The 16,311-nt window shown below is 30.9% G+C and overlaps 1 protein-coding gene across 1 annotated transcript; it reads left to right on the forward strand.

The window, feature by feature from the left end:
- Positions 1-12,447: 12,447 nt before the first annotated feature.
- On the forward strand, positions 12,448-15,227 carry LOC114758734 (heparanase-like protein 1). Its single transcript, XM_028947828.1, has 9 exons — positions 12,448-12,654; positions 12,744-12,780; positions 13,232-13,412; positions 13,537-13,691; positions 13,778-14,011; positions 14,211-14,400; positions 14,514-14,639; positions 14,713-14,812; positions 14,910-15,227. Exons 1-9 carry the CDS (start codon positions 12,448-12,450, stop codon positions 15,225-15,227), a joined length of 1,548 nt encoding a protein of 515 aa, XP_028803661.1.
- Positions 15,228-16,311: the final 1,084 nt, after the last annotated feature.

Consider the following 16,311-nt stretch of genomic DNA (forward strand, 5'->3'; position numbering starts at 1 on the left):
AAAATCTTGCAAATTAAAAAACAGTAAGCTAAACAGAAACAGAGAGCGTAAGACACAGAATTTATATTGGTTCGGTCTCAACCACTTGACCTATGTCCAGTCCTCAGAACATCTCTGAGTATTTCACTAAGTTCCAAGATTAATCGGGCTTTTGGTGCCACAGTACAGTAATTGATTCACTCAATCACTCCCCCTTACTACCCGTAAGGTTACAGACCTACTCAAGAGTCCACACTCTTAAGTTTCACTCAGAAAGTAATTAAAGATGATAAGTAGAGCTCTCTTACAGAGTAAATGAATGAGAAACACTGGAGCCCAGTACAAATAAGAATAGAGTATTGAATGCAATAATAAGTTATTTTTAGAAGGTAACTCACGTATTCAATCTATGCATTCAATGTTTCTTCGCACCTTTTATAGTTGATGAATTTTAATAACCGTTAGACAGAAGAGCTTCTAGCAGTTGAGAGTTCGGTTGCGTGTTTTGCCAGTTGTAATAGTTTTCACCATTAATGCTTCTGACATAGTGGGTTACAGGCTACTAAACAACTGTTGGATAATCATTGAGTTCTTTGTAATCTGTAATAATACTTCAATCTAATAAGTTTTTCTTGCAGAGTAAAGCTCAAGAGCATAACTGATCAAATGATAAAAATGAACATTCATAGTTTGAAAGTGGAATTAATCAGTTGCTAAATGTATTGAACAAGAACTGGACATCCTTGATCGAAGTAATGATCGATGACTGGTTGATCGATCAAATTATCGATTAATCAAATAGAAAGAATTTGAAATAGGCAAGTTTATTTATCGATCAAGTTATGGATTAATAATTTATCGATCAAGTAATCAGTAAATGAATAGAGTGACTTTAGAAAAAACATGTAGAGAAAAGGCTTAAGGTCACTTTTGATTTTGAATCCCTTAAAATAGAGAATTAAGATAATCATGAAGGCTGAGAAAAGCTTGAAGAGAAATAATCAACATATTTTGAGAATCAAAGTAACTTGTTGATATTTAACTGGAATAAGTCAGTGATCGAAAACTTCTTGATCGATCAAGCTATCGATAAAGCAAAGTGAGATAGAAATAGATTTTCAAGGAACAATGATTGAGTACTTTATCGATAAATGAATGATAGATAATTTGATCAATAAAAGAGATTTAACAAAGATTTTTTCAAAGGGCACAAAACAAATGATGATTGATTAAGTGATCGATTAATGTTTGATCGAGTAAGTGATCGATAAAATATAACAAAGAGACTTAGTTCTGAAATGCCAGGGAGATGTTTGATCGATCATGTTATGTGAAAACAAGACATGTAGATATATGGGTGATCGATCATTTCATCAATAATTAGATTATCGATCAGGTGATCGAAAAAACATAACTTAAAAAGTAGAGAGAGATAGCGATGATCGATCATTTGATCAATAAATCACTGATCGATCAAGTGATTGATAAATCAACCAGATAAAAACCTTGAACAGGGATATATCGAACAGCTTATTAAGCAATGTTCGATCATGTTATCGAAAAATCTCTGATCGATAAAGTGATTGATAAATGATGAAAGAAACAGAGTATAACCAAAGTGAAAGAGCTTTACCATTTATCTGTCTTCTTATCGATGACCTATTTATCGATCAAGTGATCGATAAATACTTACCAAAATTGTGTCCCATTATCTGATAGGTGTTAGATCATTAGATTATCGATGAATTGATTGATAATTTTCTGTAGACTTCTATACAAAATAGTGTTAATAATGATCGATCAATTGATCAATCAACACATATAAACTGATTTATCTATCAAGTTATCGATTAACATTTCTGCTAAGTTACTCGTTTGCACAGGGGATTTATCTAACAAGTGATAAATAAACCCTTGATCGATCAGGTGATTGATCAACTTACCAAAACACAGATTACCCAATATGTTATCATCAAAACCTTAAATCTAACATGATTTATTTAGAATGGAAAGTTGAGATCCATCATGCCTTGAGGGAGTCCATGAACTGCGCTGATTATCTTGCTAAGGAGGCTCATCATTTGACAAAAGACTTCAAAATCTTATAGCAGCCACTGATGGGATGCATTCAGCTCCTAGCTTCAGATTCTATGCAGATATAGGCTTGTACACTATTTTGATTGTATTCTCAAGACTTCTATCTTGCCCTTAAAAAAAACTATCATTTAATGAAACTTATAACATGTGCAACTAACACAAGGACTGTCTTAGAAAAAATAGATAAATATGAGAGACAAAGTAGATTGAAATATTATATTTAAGATTAAATTGAATGTTAAACTAACTCATATATTAAAGATGAGAGATAGTATATCCTTTCTTTTCTCTTGAAACAGTAAAAAAGTGCTAAATTATAATAAGGATATAATAGTCAATTCATTATCTTATTCTCATCTCCCATTCTTCCCTCTCAGAAACTTGAAACAAAAGAAATAAACAATAAATTATTAAAATCTCTCCTTTTTTGAGAAAATCATCATGAAATCCCAAGAAAATATAATAATAAAAAAATTCACAACAAGTGAGCAAGATGCGATATCAAATCCCTATGCAAAAAAAATTGATAATAAGTTCATGCTGGTCACTTATTATTTTGAATTTTTTAGTAATTATATTTATTTCTTGAAATCTCATAGTGATTTTTTCCCCCTTTTCCTGGCCAAATTAAACATATTAGTCTAATATACTAACATTATATTTAATTTGTTTGGTTTTGCCATTATTAAAAAGAAGAGAACAACATATTGAACCACTATGCTACAAAATTTACTATTCACATTCATTGTTTTAAGTTTTTCACTCTGAGCTTCAGTATTCATTTATTATACTCTTAAAGAGAGAGCACTAAACACTTTCAGTCACTCTATCTATGAGTTACTCAAGATTGGGGATCTTAAGTGGGTCGTAATCTTGTGAGAAGTATAAATGTCACAACTTACAACTATATACAGAGCCAAAATATGTCAAATAGAACCACATTACATAGCATTTGGTTTTAGAAAATTCAGCTTTGAAAAATTCACTTCTTGGGTTACCATTCATTTGGTAACCCTAAATTTTTAGCCAATTTTAAAAATTCATAATTAAGTCTAGAAAAATCAAAAAAATGTGGCTCCAGTTTTTATTAGAAGCTCTTTCATTTCTTTACATAAGAAAAATACTCGTAAGTCTATTTCCTTTGCAATTGAGGCTCCATTTTATGTGGCAAATGTATTGTTCATTTAGTCAACTTTTACCTTTGAAATTTTTACCATGACTTCAAAAATTCACAACTTTCAGCTTATAAATCCAAATTAGGTTATTTACTACTCTATTCAAAGCTTAAAATGTGTACTTTGAGCATACCAAATCTCACAGCCAAATTCAATCATTTGCCTAGAAAATTCACAGCCACAATATTATGACTTTTAAGCTTCTAACATCTCTTATCAAGCATAACCTTGGTAAATATAATCCATAGCTATGCAAATTCATTTAGGTACCATTCACACTAATATTTACACACGCAGTAACTAAGTTTCTCTAAAATTAGAGTCCTCATCTCATACATTCATCTATCGTGGTTTGCAAAATTTATATTATCAAAAGACATAAACCTAATAGTTTATAACAATCCTTCATTGTATCTCCACATTCTTCCCCTTGTTCATAGTTGATCCAGCCCCTATTTGGTGTCATTTGAACATAATAGGAATGAGATTTCAAAGAAATCTTAGTAGCAAATAACAATAACAATAATATCAACCATGCAAGGTTATTATAAAATATGCATTCATAGAAAGGGAGCACATATACATACCATAAGAAAAACCAACCATGCGTATTGCGAAGACATCAAATGTGAAAGGAGTTCAACACATAACATCAATAAAGCTCAACCACATCATGGCATATAACATAACATAACATAGGATAACATAACAACCAATACAAGTTAACATTAAAGTTAAATGTTCTTACTACCTCTTTCCAAAGTTTGATCCTTGCTTCTCCTTCCTTAAACTTGAGGCTCTACTTTCCAATGTTCAACTCCTATTAATCACATAATAGGGGCATTCTAAGTTTCAATCCAAACAACATCAATAACTTAACTTAAACCTTAACAACTTAACTTAAACCTTAACCCTTATCTTTGATTTTTAGGGTTTCAGTGCCATCTTTCTTAACATAATTCTCACATGTTTTTCGTACATAATTTTTCTTGTAGAATCCATATTTAAGCTTAGATTCATCAAAATCCAACTCCTCCCTACTCAACTTGCTTTGGCCAAAACATAGGGTTCTAAGGTTCAAAATTTTCATTTTCAATTATAATGCTTCAAAACGCCATTTCTCATTATAACTCAACAAAATTTCACCTTATAAACTTGTTGGAAGCATCAAATTAACATGAATCAAACTCTAACCCCATCAGCTTATATTGACTGAATACCATGATCCAAGAATACAACCATGAAATCTTTCACCAATCAAGCAATAACATAAGATTCAAGCCTCTTTCTATCCTTTAATCATCATTCTTACTTCAAATCAATGTTATCTCAATCCATACCAATTTGGGTAGCAAGAAGACTTAGGGTTTCTAGCTTTCAACCTCTATCAAAACCATATCTAAATTCAACAATCCATATGGCAACATAAACTATGACAAAGTCCATGATCTTACCTTGCTTGGAACCTTGAAGTTGCCTAGATTCTCTTGATATCCTTCTTCCTTTTTTCTTCTTCAAATTTTTAGCCCCTCCCATGCTTTGTCTCTCTTGGCCAAAATCTTTATCTATTAAGAGGGGAAAGGGTATTTATAAAACTTGCCTTAAGATTTATCTCATGGTTAAAATCAAGTTCCCATGCTTACTCACTATGCCATGTGTCTCTTGATTAGGCCATGTCTTCTCATAATCCAGCCAAGTGTCTTGGCTTGTTGGAGAAGACAAGATAGATTTATTTTCTTCCAATTATACCTTTGATAAATGCTTTCCTCTTTAATTTTTCCCTGAACAATTTGTATAATCCCAACCCTATTTTGCTTACAAAAATTGGCACCAAAAATAGAAGAAAATAGAAAAAAAAAATTTGTCCAAAAATAAACCCTAGGTTATTCCTAATTACTTCTTGATTTTTTTGACTCTAAAACTTCATTTCTCTTTCCCAATACTCTTCTCCTGTTGGGAAGAAGCTCCCTAATTTTTTTTAATGAAAAGTCAACTTGTAGACACTTCTATTTAAAATTTACCAGATACCCCCCTTTCTGTGAAATTCAGCTTTGAATTTCTTTAAAGCAAACTTTATATTTTTAAATGTTAGGGATAATTTTATAATGTATCAAAATCTCCAAAATAATTTTTTCTCATTTTTGTCTGACTATTTGAGGCATTTACATAATTAAAATAATTAATTTTGACTAATTTTTCCTACTTAGCCAAAATTTCCATTATTAAATGAAATTCCTTAATAATTTATTTTCATCAAATTTTTACCCTTTAGGCCCCAAACACTACTCTAGGCCTTTCTTTCTATTTTCTGTGAATTTCCAAAAATTTTCAAGAATTTCAAGCACACTTTTTCAAAAATACCCTTCTCATATTGAAACTTTCAAATTTGTAGTTTAGTCCTTGCCAAGGTTTAACTTCAAAGTTGTTTCATCTATATTTCCTCTATCCCATTTGACCCTTAATTAGCTCTAAATTTCTCTTTTTAGTGGCTTAAAACACGAGATATGACAGGAAGTAAGGGGGAGTGTTTGAGAAATTGTAAATTTCTATTGTTGTTGTATTAAGGCGCCAATAGCCCGTTGAATCTTGGAGAATATAGGGTATGTTTGGATTGGTAGTAGAAAAAGTAGCTTATTTTTAATTTGACTTTTGTAAAAGTGAAATTGAGTAAAAGTTAAATTGGGTAATATGATTTATGTTTAGATTGTATTTTGTAAAAGTTAGTTTGTAAAATTTAGTTTGGGTAAGAAATTGTTTGAATTATGATTAAATAAAAGTAAGTTTAGTTTGTAAAATTACTAAAATGGATACGAGTTTTATTAAATAATAAAAATGGTAAAAAATGAATTTACATCAGGGAAAATGACAGATAAAGAAGGTGGAATATCTGAAATTCCAATTTGGGAAGCTAAGGAAATGTAATGACAAAGAGGGAAGTCCTTCCCAAATTGGAATTTTGAAATTCAGTGAAATGATAAAAATGCCCTTTATCTTTTTTTTAAAAAAAAACTCAGCCCCTCACCGGTGGCCGGTCGCCGATAGCTACCGCTGGCAACTGGTCGCCAGCGGCTGGCCATCGCCGTCGGGCGCCGCTACCGGCCACTGGTGTGGTGGTTGCCGGTGGAATTTTTTTGTAACAGTTTTTTTTTGTATGGGAGAATATTGCAAGAAGTGGTGGGGGTGGGATTTGATCCCACAACCCCTCAGCCATTTGGACCAACAAAAAGATAGATGTCCATTGAGCCATCAAAGACTTCTTAACTTTATAATGCAAACAAAAATATAAGTTGACTATTTTATTGTGACTCCAGCCTATGATGAGAATTTATCTCAAGATGAAAAGTCTCAATTGAGAAATAATAAGTCTAAATTTGATATTAACAAAGCAACTTTTCCTGATACATAATAAGAAGTAGCATGTATATTAATTAAAAATGAAAATTTATTTAAAAATGACACGTCTTTACTGGAAAATGACACGTCTAAACGTGAGATTAACAATATGCCTTTTTCTGATACATAACAAGAAGTAGCATGTACATTAATTAAAAATGACCATAATTTATTTGAAAATGACACGTCTTTACTGAAAAATGACAAGTCTAAACTTGAGATTAACAATGTTTCTTCTCCTGATACATAACAAGAAGTAGCATTAACAATATGTCTTTTACTGAAAAATGACAAATCTAAACTTGAGATTAATAATGTGTCTTCTCCTAATACATAACAAGAAGTAGCATTAACAATATGTCTTCTCCTGATACATAACAAACAATGTGTCTTCTCCTAATACATGACAAGAAGTAACATTAACAATATGTCTTCTACTGAAAAATGACAAGTCTAAATTTGAGATTAACAATGTGTCTTCTCCTTATACATAATAAGAAGTAGCATTAACAATATGTCTTCTCCTGATACATAACAAGACGTATCATTTTCAAATAAATTATGGTCATTTTTAATTAATGTACATGCTACTTCTTGTTATGTATCAGAAAAAGGCATATTCTTAATCTCATGTTTAGACGTGTCATTTTCTAGTAAAGATGTGTCATTTTCAAATAAATTATGGTCATTTTCAATTAATGTACATACTACTTCTTGTTATATATCAAGAAAAGTTGTTTTGTTAATATCAAATTTAGACTTGTTATTTCTCAGTTAAGACTTGTCATCCTGAGGTAAATTATTGTCACGGGTTAGAGTTACAGTAAAAGAGCCAACTTATATTTTTGTTTACATTATAAATTTAAGAAGTCTTTGATGGCCCAATGGTCATCTACTCTTTTGTTGGTCCAAATGGCCAAGGGGTTGTGGGATCAAATCCTACCCCCACCACTTCTTGCAATATTCTCCCATACAAAAAAAAACTGTTACAAAAAAATTCCACAGGCAGCCACCACACCGGTGGCCGGCGGTGGCTACTGGCGGCCGGCCACCGGTGGGGCCTGAGTTTTTTTTTTTAAAAAGATAAAGGGCATTTTTGTCATTTCACTAAATTTTAAAATTCCAATTTAGGAAGAACTTCCCTCTTTGTCATTACATTTCCTTAGCTTTCCAAATTGGAATTTCAGATATTCCACCTTCTTTATCTGTCATTTTCCCTTTACATAATATAATAAATTTAAATTATTTTAATATGAAAAAGTGAAATTTAGTGACTAAAATATGTTTTAAAACATTAGAGATATCAGAATTTTTTTTTGGTAAATATAAAGTGAAACATAATTTTAAAAAATTCAAAATTATTTATGCATATATATGCGTACACGAGCTCGCATTGCTAGTAGAGAGAGTGAGAGAGAAGCATGAGACAAATGAGGGAGAAGAGAAGAGAGAATAATACATGGCCCCACCAACTCATGGAAATTTATTAAAAGTACGATTACATATAAGCCATAAGTAGGAAGGAGAAGCTTGTCCAAAAAGCAGGATTGAAACCAACTTTTGACCATAAGTTAAATGGGCAAAAAGCTTATCCAAACACCAAGCTAAGAGCCCAAACATACTTAAGATTGCAAAAGCTATTTGTTATGGATCTAAATGCTGACCCAAATAGGCTAATAATAAAACACTCATGGGTACTTTTAAAACTGGATGTAGGTCAAGTGGTAGACCATACCAATATAAATCAACATGTTGTCCCCCCTTCTTTTAGTGATATCATTCTAACTCTTTCTCTATTTCATTTTTAATTGTGCATAATTTAATATCATCCAATTTACTCCTATCTTGGGTGATTATCCTATCTAACAAGTAGGTGATAGGTGTTTTATCTCAAATTATGTGAATACGTGCTTTTGTGATCTCAATTATGATCTCAAATTAAACAAGAACTTATTAAATGACAACAAGTGATGGCTAATTTCACTTAGAGGATTAAGTCTTCTCACAAAGAAAATAATTTTAAAGTAATTTCTAAGGACTTCATAGGATCGGAAGAATCATTTTGGGATTCTAATGTTTCCACGATCCTTTTATATGCCTTTCTCCTTATGAAAAATCATATTACATCTAGTTAATTTGAAAATATTAAGAAAAATAAATAAATTACTTTAAAGTATTTATATTTATTGTTTTTCTCTAGACTAATTTTTCCCACTTATAAACTAATATGTAATCTAATGATACATGTGCAAGTATTTCACAGAGATCATGAAACATATGATATATAAGTAATTTATTTAGCTTTCTTATCCTACTCAAATTAATTAACTGAATTTTTTATTAAGTATGGGAAGCTAAGTAGTATTATTTATAACATTTTTGGGATAGCACTGACCAACGCACGTCGATGTTTGCATTTAAACATTGAGACGCAAATTGCCCCCAAAAAAAAAAACATTGAGACGCAAAAGCCATTAATGCTTTTCTTTCTTTCTTTTTCCTATCACAAAAGCGATCATCTTAATTCTCAAACATTTTCTTGTCAAGTTATGAACCAGCTATAATAATAATAATAATAATAATAATAATAATAATAATAATAATAATAATAAAAAGAAAACAAAATTAGTAGAGTATGCGAATGATGGTGTAGTAAAAGAGAATGCCTAGGTTTAAAATAATACCATGCCGGTGAGTCTCTTCGAATTTCAAAGACTCAGTCTTGAGAATTACAAGTCTTATCATGTCAAGGTCTCATCAAACAGCTCTCCATGCCTCACACAGACCACATTAGGACCTCAATCGGTAATACTCCGAACTAAAGACTCTTCAACTGATAGAGATCATCTCACAGGATTATAATCAGATTCTTTATAATACACAGGATCCTCATATGAGGCAAGTGTACAACATATTTGAATCTTAAAGACAGATAGAACAAGCTTTTAGAAAGAGAGAGAGAAAGTTTAGAGAGATGCTATGAAAAGCATTCATAAGAGGTGAAAAGACCTTTTTCAAATATAAAATTATAGAACAATTTTAAGACGGTAACTATGGTTAAAAAAAGAATTAGACTAGAGTATTAAAACACCATCATGATTACAAAGGGTTTGTGTTATTTCGAAAACATCACAAGAGACTCGATACACAAAACACCTAAAAGTTTAACAAGTAAAATAAGGATCTAAGGCACAGTAATCACCTACAAACCCAACATAAACATCATCCCACAAAGATTTAGAGTACAAGAAACAAAAGGTGCTAAGCCCAACCTACAAGTCATACACATGTTCAATCCACAAGAGAAACACAAGCAATAATGTCCTATGGCCTCTAACCATTCTAACAATACTCCACTAAATACAGTTATCTGACAATCAAATAAAAGTAAGTATATGTTAATAAAAACATGGTCCTAAGATGGTAATATACATGACATTGTAAGCCCAAGCCAAAAGAGGACTACTAGGCTATACTTATCTATGCCTCTGGTTACTTTCCATCGCGCCAAGCCGAACTAGTTGGCTCTCCTGAAAAACAATAATAAACAACGGGATGAGACAATTAAGTCCTAGTAACCAGTAACCAATTTGCAACATATGTAAGCAGGATGGTAAGTCGATGAAGTAATGCTTATACGTGAATTTTTAAGTGATAAAATATGCAACTACAGATGTAACAAACACATAACTATATAAATTCCCATGTCATCCATCATACTCCTCCTTATAAATCCATGAAAGGTACCCTGACTTTCTATGTTGAGTAACCCGGTCAAAGGTCACCCCACTCATATCAAGTCAATAGATCCCCTCCTTCTACACTACCCAAGAATGAATTATGGTGCAAGAGATGTCTGCTCGAGAGCTCATTCTCAATTCTAGACTAAGAAAAAGAAAAAACTACAAAGGTCTAATAACAGGGCCAACCATTATGATCAAGAGAACTGGCATGCTTATTTTATTCTTTTGTCACTTGTTCTCTCTTTCTCTCCTATTGGATGAAGCAAACAAATGAATTGTGGGGGTATATTTAATACCCCTCATATATTTATCAGGGGAAGTTTCCCCTAATAAATTTTTACTTACTTTTTTGCCAAAATTTTGGTGGAAAAGTTACTTTTTTTTATAAATATAGTAATAAAAAAATATTATTATTTTTATAATAAAATATTAGTATATTTTATATTATTTCATTTTACTTTTAAATTTCAACTTTTTAAATAATAATATTTTAATTATATTTTTTTTGCTGCTTAAATCCAAAAATAAAATTTAGGATGTTAAACCTGACATCATTTTGTTTCTTACTTGAAAAGATGTATTACTTTTCGATCTCCAAAACAAGTTTTTTCAAGTTTTAGTTTGAACTCCTCAGTCCTAACATTTTCTAAAAGTAAAAGAGCCTTTTATAGATATATTCAAGGTTATCAAACTCATGAGTTTAAACAAACTCGTAATAATGATATAAACTCAGATTGTAAACTCATAAGAATTTACGTTTATTAATAAACTAGTAATAAAAGTATATAATCAAATCATTAATGTATCAAAACTGAGAACAATTTCATTTAAATATATTTTAATTTTAAATAATTGAAATTATATTCATCAATATTCATAATTTATCACATTCAACAAAGAAATTTCTATAAAATTCATATATAAAATCACTAAACATAATCCAATCCAAAAATTTAGCATGAGTTTAATAACGAGTTGACACGATTTTGTAAGTTAAAAACGTAAAAACAGTAAACTTAGTAAATAAACTCGTAAGTTTAACCAAATTTACAATTATTAAAAGCTTAAGAGTGAATCGACACGATTTTGTTAGCTGAAAACGTAAAAACGTTAAACTCAGAGAGTTAACTCGCGAATTTAACACAGTGGATATATTTGTATATTATATTACCCAAATCTAAATGATAAGTTGATTTAAATAATAGCGAAAAACTATTGATGCATCGTTATCATTATTATTATTGTTTTGTTTAATTATCTGAAATTGCCAAGAATTCATATTTCTTGTTTTGTTCAAATAATTATCGATAAATTTGACTATTTTAAGATAAATATGGTTTTTTTTTTAATGCTAAAGACTAAAACATTCTTTTAGTTGAATTTTATTTTATATTTTTAAGGATATGTTTGGAAATGCACAATAAATCATAGGGAAGTAGAACTTACCTAAATCTTTCTCAATAAATTACTTCCATACTTCAGTGGAAACTTTAATTTCCCCTTTCCATAGATTTTTAAAAAAACCTTCTAGAGCAAATTTTCCATTTAACCCATTATATAATTCAATCATGAATGTGTTTAGCTCAATCTGATCCAAAATTTCAAATAATGAGGCACAATATCAAAATTAAACCCATAATATTAACAAAGAATTTTTAAAAATTAGTGTTCCCTTGCCATACTTAGATCTGGCATTGACATTTTTTTGGGTCAAGAGCCCAAGACAATGATAATTAAGGGTTAGTTAATTTTGGTAATTATCATCTAAAATGACAGATCAATTTTAATATTAAAGAGAGGGGATTTTCTTTTACAACCCCTTTTGTTAAAACAACTCATCAAAGCGAGAATACTGTTACATTCTATGGTTTATTTTAGTAGTCAATAATAATGATTAGTTATATTATTCTGAAAACAAAAGGAGATATACCTGTAACATGATCTCAATCTCATCCATTTGAGTAGGAAAGAGAATAAATTTACCATTAAATTGACCATATAAATGTAGGAAACATTGCCTAATTTTCTTGTGCTTCTTTTCTCTCATCTTAATTTCCATCATGGAAGCAAAATCAGTTTTCCTGTATATTATTCTTGCTTCAATCTTTTTAGTGTGCCATTCAGAAGATGTAAAACTTAATGTGAAAGTGATAACATCAATAGCCAATACAGATGAAAATTTTATCTGTGCAACTCTAGATTGGTGGCCTTCTAATAAGTGTGATTATGGTCAATGTCCTTGGGGACAAGCGGGGATTCTCAATTTGGTATAAGATTTAAAATTTCCTTTGAAATAATTAGTGCTATCAAAAATCAGCTATAAGCATCTTATCTTTTGTTGTTTCCATATTGACAGGATTTGGATAACAACATTCTGATAAATGCTATGAAAGGTATGACATTTTATTTTCTCAAGTAAATTTCATGACTAACAGAAGTTTCATGCTTGACATCGTCTTTTTATTCTTTTTTTTTTTTTTAGTTTTTGGAAGTCTTCTTCATTCATGCATGTATTTCATTGTAACTCCTAATTCATCACTTGAATCGAACAAAGAAGGGAAAATGATAGAAAAAATATTTGATATTTTTTCCTCATTTTTCTTAAAGGATTGAAAAATATAGAAGATTTTGTATTAATTTTCCAAATTCGTTCTATTTTTATTGGATCTAATACAATAAAGTAAAATTAGCATTGCTAACTTATCATTCATTTTTCTTCTCTCTTTCATTCCCTCAGCCAAATTTCTTTTCTTCCATTCTCCTCCCAATAAAAGCTACCGGAAACTAACTGCTATACATTGAAAGATCAAATTGTTTATATGGATAATTTGTTTGTTGGTGCAGCATTTAACCCTCTAAGAATCCGATTAGGAGGGTCACTAGAAGATCAAGTGGTGTATAGATTTAGACATCCAAAAAATTGCCCAAGATTCACAAAGAACCAAGATGGCCTGTTTGGATTTAGCTCTGGATGTCTTAATCATACTAGATGGGATCAAATCAATGACTTGTTCAACAAAACCGGGTATATTCCACTCATTCTCTTGACATAACATTTCACACTATGATCTCTAGTTATATCAATAACTATATATATGTGTGTCTTGGCTCAACTATATTCTTATGATATGGTGTTGATGTTGTGGCAGAGTCAAACTCACATTTGGGTTGAATGCTCTTTATGGAAAGAAGAGATCCATGGATGACAAAGTTCTCTGGGTTGGTAATTGGAACCCACATAATGCTGCTACCCTCATGGCTCACACTGTTTTAAAAGGATACAAAATTGATTCGTATGAATTAGGTATGACAAAGTTTTTTGCTTTGAACTTGAATTCATAGTTTGTTAATGTGCATTGTGGTTTATGATCAAAGTCTAATTTGTGGCAGGAAATGAGCTATGTGGTGATGGCATTGGTGCCAGAATAGAAAGTGTGCAATATGCAAAAGATATCACTGAGCTTAGAAAATTAGTTAATATGTTTTACCCAAATCCCACTACAAGACCGCAAGTGCTAGCCCCGGGTGGTTTCTATAAGAAGGAATGGTTTGATAGTTTCTTGCAAAATACAGCACCTAATGTTGTTGATGGAGTTTCCCACCATATTTACAACTTGGGTGCTGGTGAGTAACATAACTCTCCATCTTGTTATTTTTTACTAAGCTAGGTGTTAACCAACTAACTAACTAATTTTTTTTTGTCTATTTTCTCTTTTTTATTTTGGGCATTCCTTCAGGCACAAAGAGGCCAAGTGAACACATAACTTATGTTTGGTTAATTTTTTAGAAAATGTCTAATACTCCATCTTTATGATAAATGTAGGTGTGGATAAGACTTTGATTAACAAGGTGCAAGATCCATTTTTTCTAAGCCAGGTTGCTCAAACATTCAAAGATATATCAACAAGTGTGAAAGAGTATGCACCATGGGCTCAAGCATGGGTTGGTGAATCTGGAGGAGCCTATAACAGTGGAGGCAAAGACGTATCACATACCTTTGTCAATGGCTTCTGGTCATACTCTAACTAATCCCTCATTTAATTTGAGCTGATTTCTTGTTCTTTTTTCTATTTATTTTGGAATTTTTTCTTGAACTTATGTTGATGTGCTTTTCAATGAGCACTAGGTATTTGGATCAACTAGGCATGACATCAACCTTCAACCACAAAGTTTACTGTAGGCAAACATTGATAGGAGGAAACTATGGTTTGCTTAATACAACATCATTCATTCCTAACCCAGATTATTATGGGTATGACTTTTGATTTCATTTAGTATGCGTGCGCCTTAAAAGAAGTGTGATTATTAATGTCTTTCTTGAACAGAGCTTTACTATGGCATCGGCTTATGGGAACCAAAGTACTCTCTGTAAATCATGAAGGCTCACCATATCTACGTGCATATGCTCATTGTGCCAAGAATAAGGTAAGCAATCCATTCATTCATTCTGAAAATGTTTAGTTTCTCTTCTTCATTCTTAATTCCCATGAATAAAAGTTTACACTTTTTTGGATATTTACAGGCTGGTGTGAGCATATTACTAATAAACATGTCGAATTCTACTTCCTTCAATGTGTCTATTAATATGGACATGAATTTGTACCCAGAGCAACAAGTGTCAAACTTAGAGGAGAGGGAGGAGTACCATTTGACTCCCAAGGATGGAAACATTCAAAGTGACGTTGTGTTATTGAATGGAAAAGTTTTGAGTTTGACTGAGTCTCAAGATATTCCCTCCATGGATCCAGTGCTTGTAGATCCTTTTTCTCCAATCACTGTTGCTGCTGATTCCATTGTTTTTGCACGGCTCATCAACCTTAATGCACCTGCTTGTGCATAGTCCTTTTTTCATGTTCTTCTTCATGATATACATTTAATTTTTATGATGTGTCTTCTTAGGATTTCTTAATTTCACAATGTTTTGATTAGGCTATTAATCTTGATTAATTTCAGATTATGATATTTAATTTGATTCTATTTCCAATTTGCATTGTCAACATATTTGTTTGATATTCATACATTAATACACGTCATGTTTTGATCGACACAGTTTGTTTGTGGGATTTGATTTCTACATGCCTTTAATCCAATATATAATCGTCACTATTTATAAATTATAAATAAAATATTTTATAAATATTATATTAGGAAAATTTCATAAAATGACATTTAAAGGGCATAAAAAAACAAAACAGGTTGCTAATTTTACATAATGCAATATCAGGGTGGGTGAACTAATTTGGAAAACATTAAAATATTGCTAAAAGATGTTACGACGAATCGATTTTTGTTAATAGTTTATTGTTTTAGGTAATATCTGAAGTATAGATATTATCTACTTTTAAGTTTCTGGACTTTAATTTTACCCAAATATGAAATGTCAATAAAAGTTGCTATTGAAAAGTTAATTTTTATTAATAATTCATTTGTTTTAGGCAATAACTAAAAAAATTATTGTCATTCGATTTCATGTTTTAATACTTAAATTTACCCAAGTTTGAATTATTAATAAAAGTTGGTATTAGGAAATTAATTTTTGTTAATAGCTTATTAGTATCAAACACATGAAAGATCAAAATGTAGACTTTATGAATCTGTAAATCCAAAGAAAAAGGGATTTAAAAAAATCATATTACTCCTTTTTTTTTTTTGGGGTGAATAACATCATATTGATTCTAATTAGGCTAAAATCGACATAATCCCTTTTAACTTTGAATGAGTTACATATAACCTCCTGACATTTTTAAATTTAAACCTAACCTTCCTAACGTCTTAATTTTTGACATTAAGTCCCTTGCCATTTATTTGGCCATTAAGTTACTGACAGAAACTGCTATATCAGATTAAGAAGGATATATCATAAATATAAAAAGAATATCTCCCCACTGTCATTAATCTCCATAAACTCGAACCAAAGGTAATTA

This window comes from Neltuma alba, unplaced genomic scaffold (assembly GCF_004799145.2).
Source record: "Neltuma alba isolate B1F8T4 unplaced genomic scaffold, ASM479914v2 tig00010746_pilon, whole genome shotgun sequence".
NCBI classification, from domain to species: domain Eukaryota; kingdom Viridiplantae; phylum Streptophyta; class Magnoliopsida; order Fabales; family Fabaceae; genus Neltuma; species Neltuma alba.

Excerpts from the sequence above, each read along its gene's own strand:
- LOC114758734 (XM_028947828.1), top strand. The coding sequence starts at position 12,448 with ATGGAAGCAAAATCAGTTTTCCTGTATATTATTCTTGCTTCAATCTTT. Across the intron at positions 14,640-14,712 it reads CCTAACCCAGATTATTATGG|AGCTTTACTATGGCATCGGC; the intron begins GTATGACTTTTG and ends TTTCTTGAACAG. Across the intron at positions 14,813-14,909 it reads CTCATTGTGCCAAGAATAAG|GCTGGTGTGAGCATATTACT; the intron begins GTAAGCAATCCA and ends GGATATTTACAG.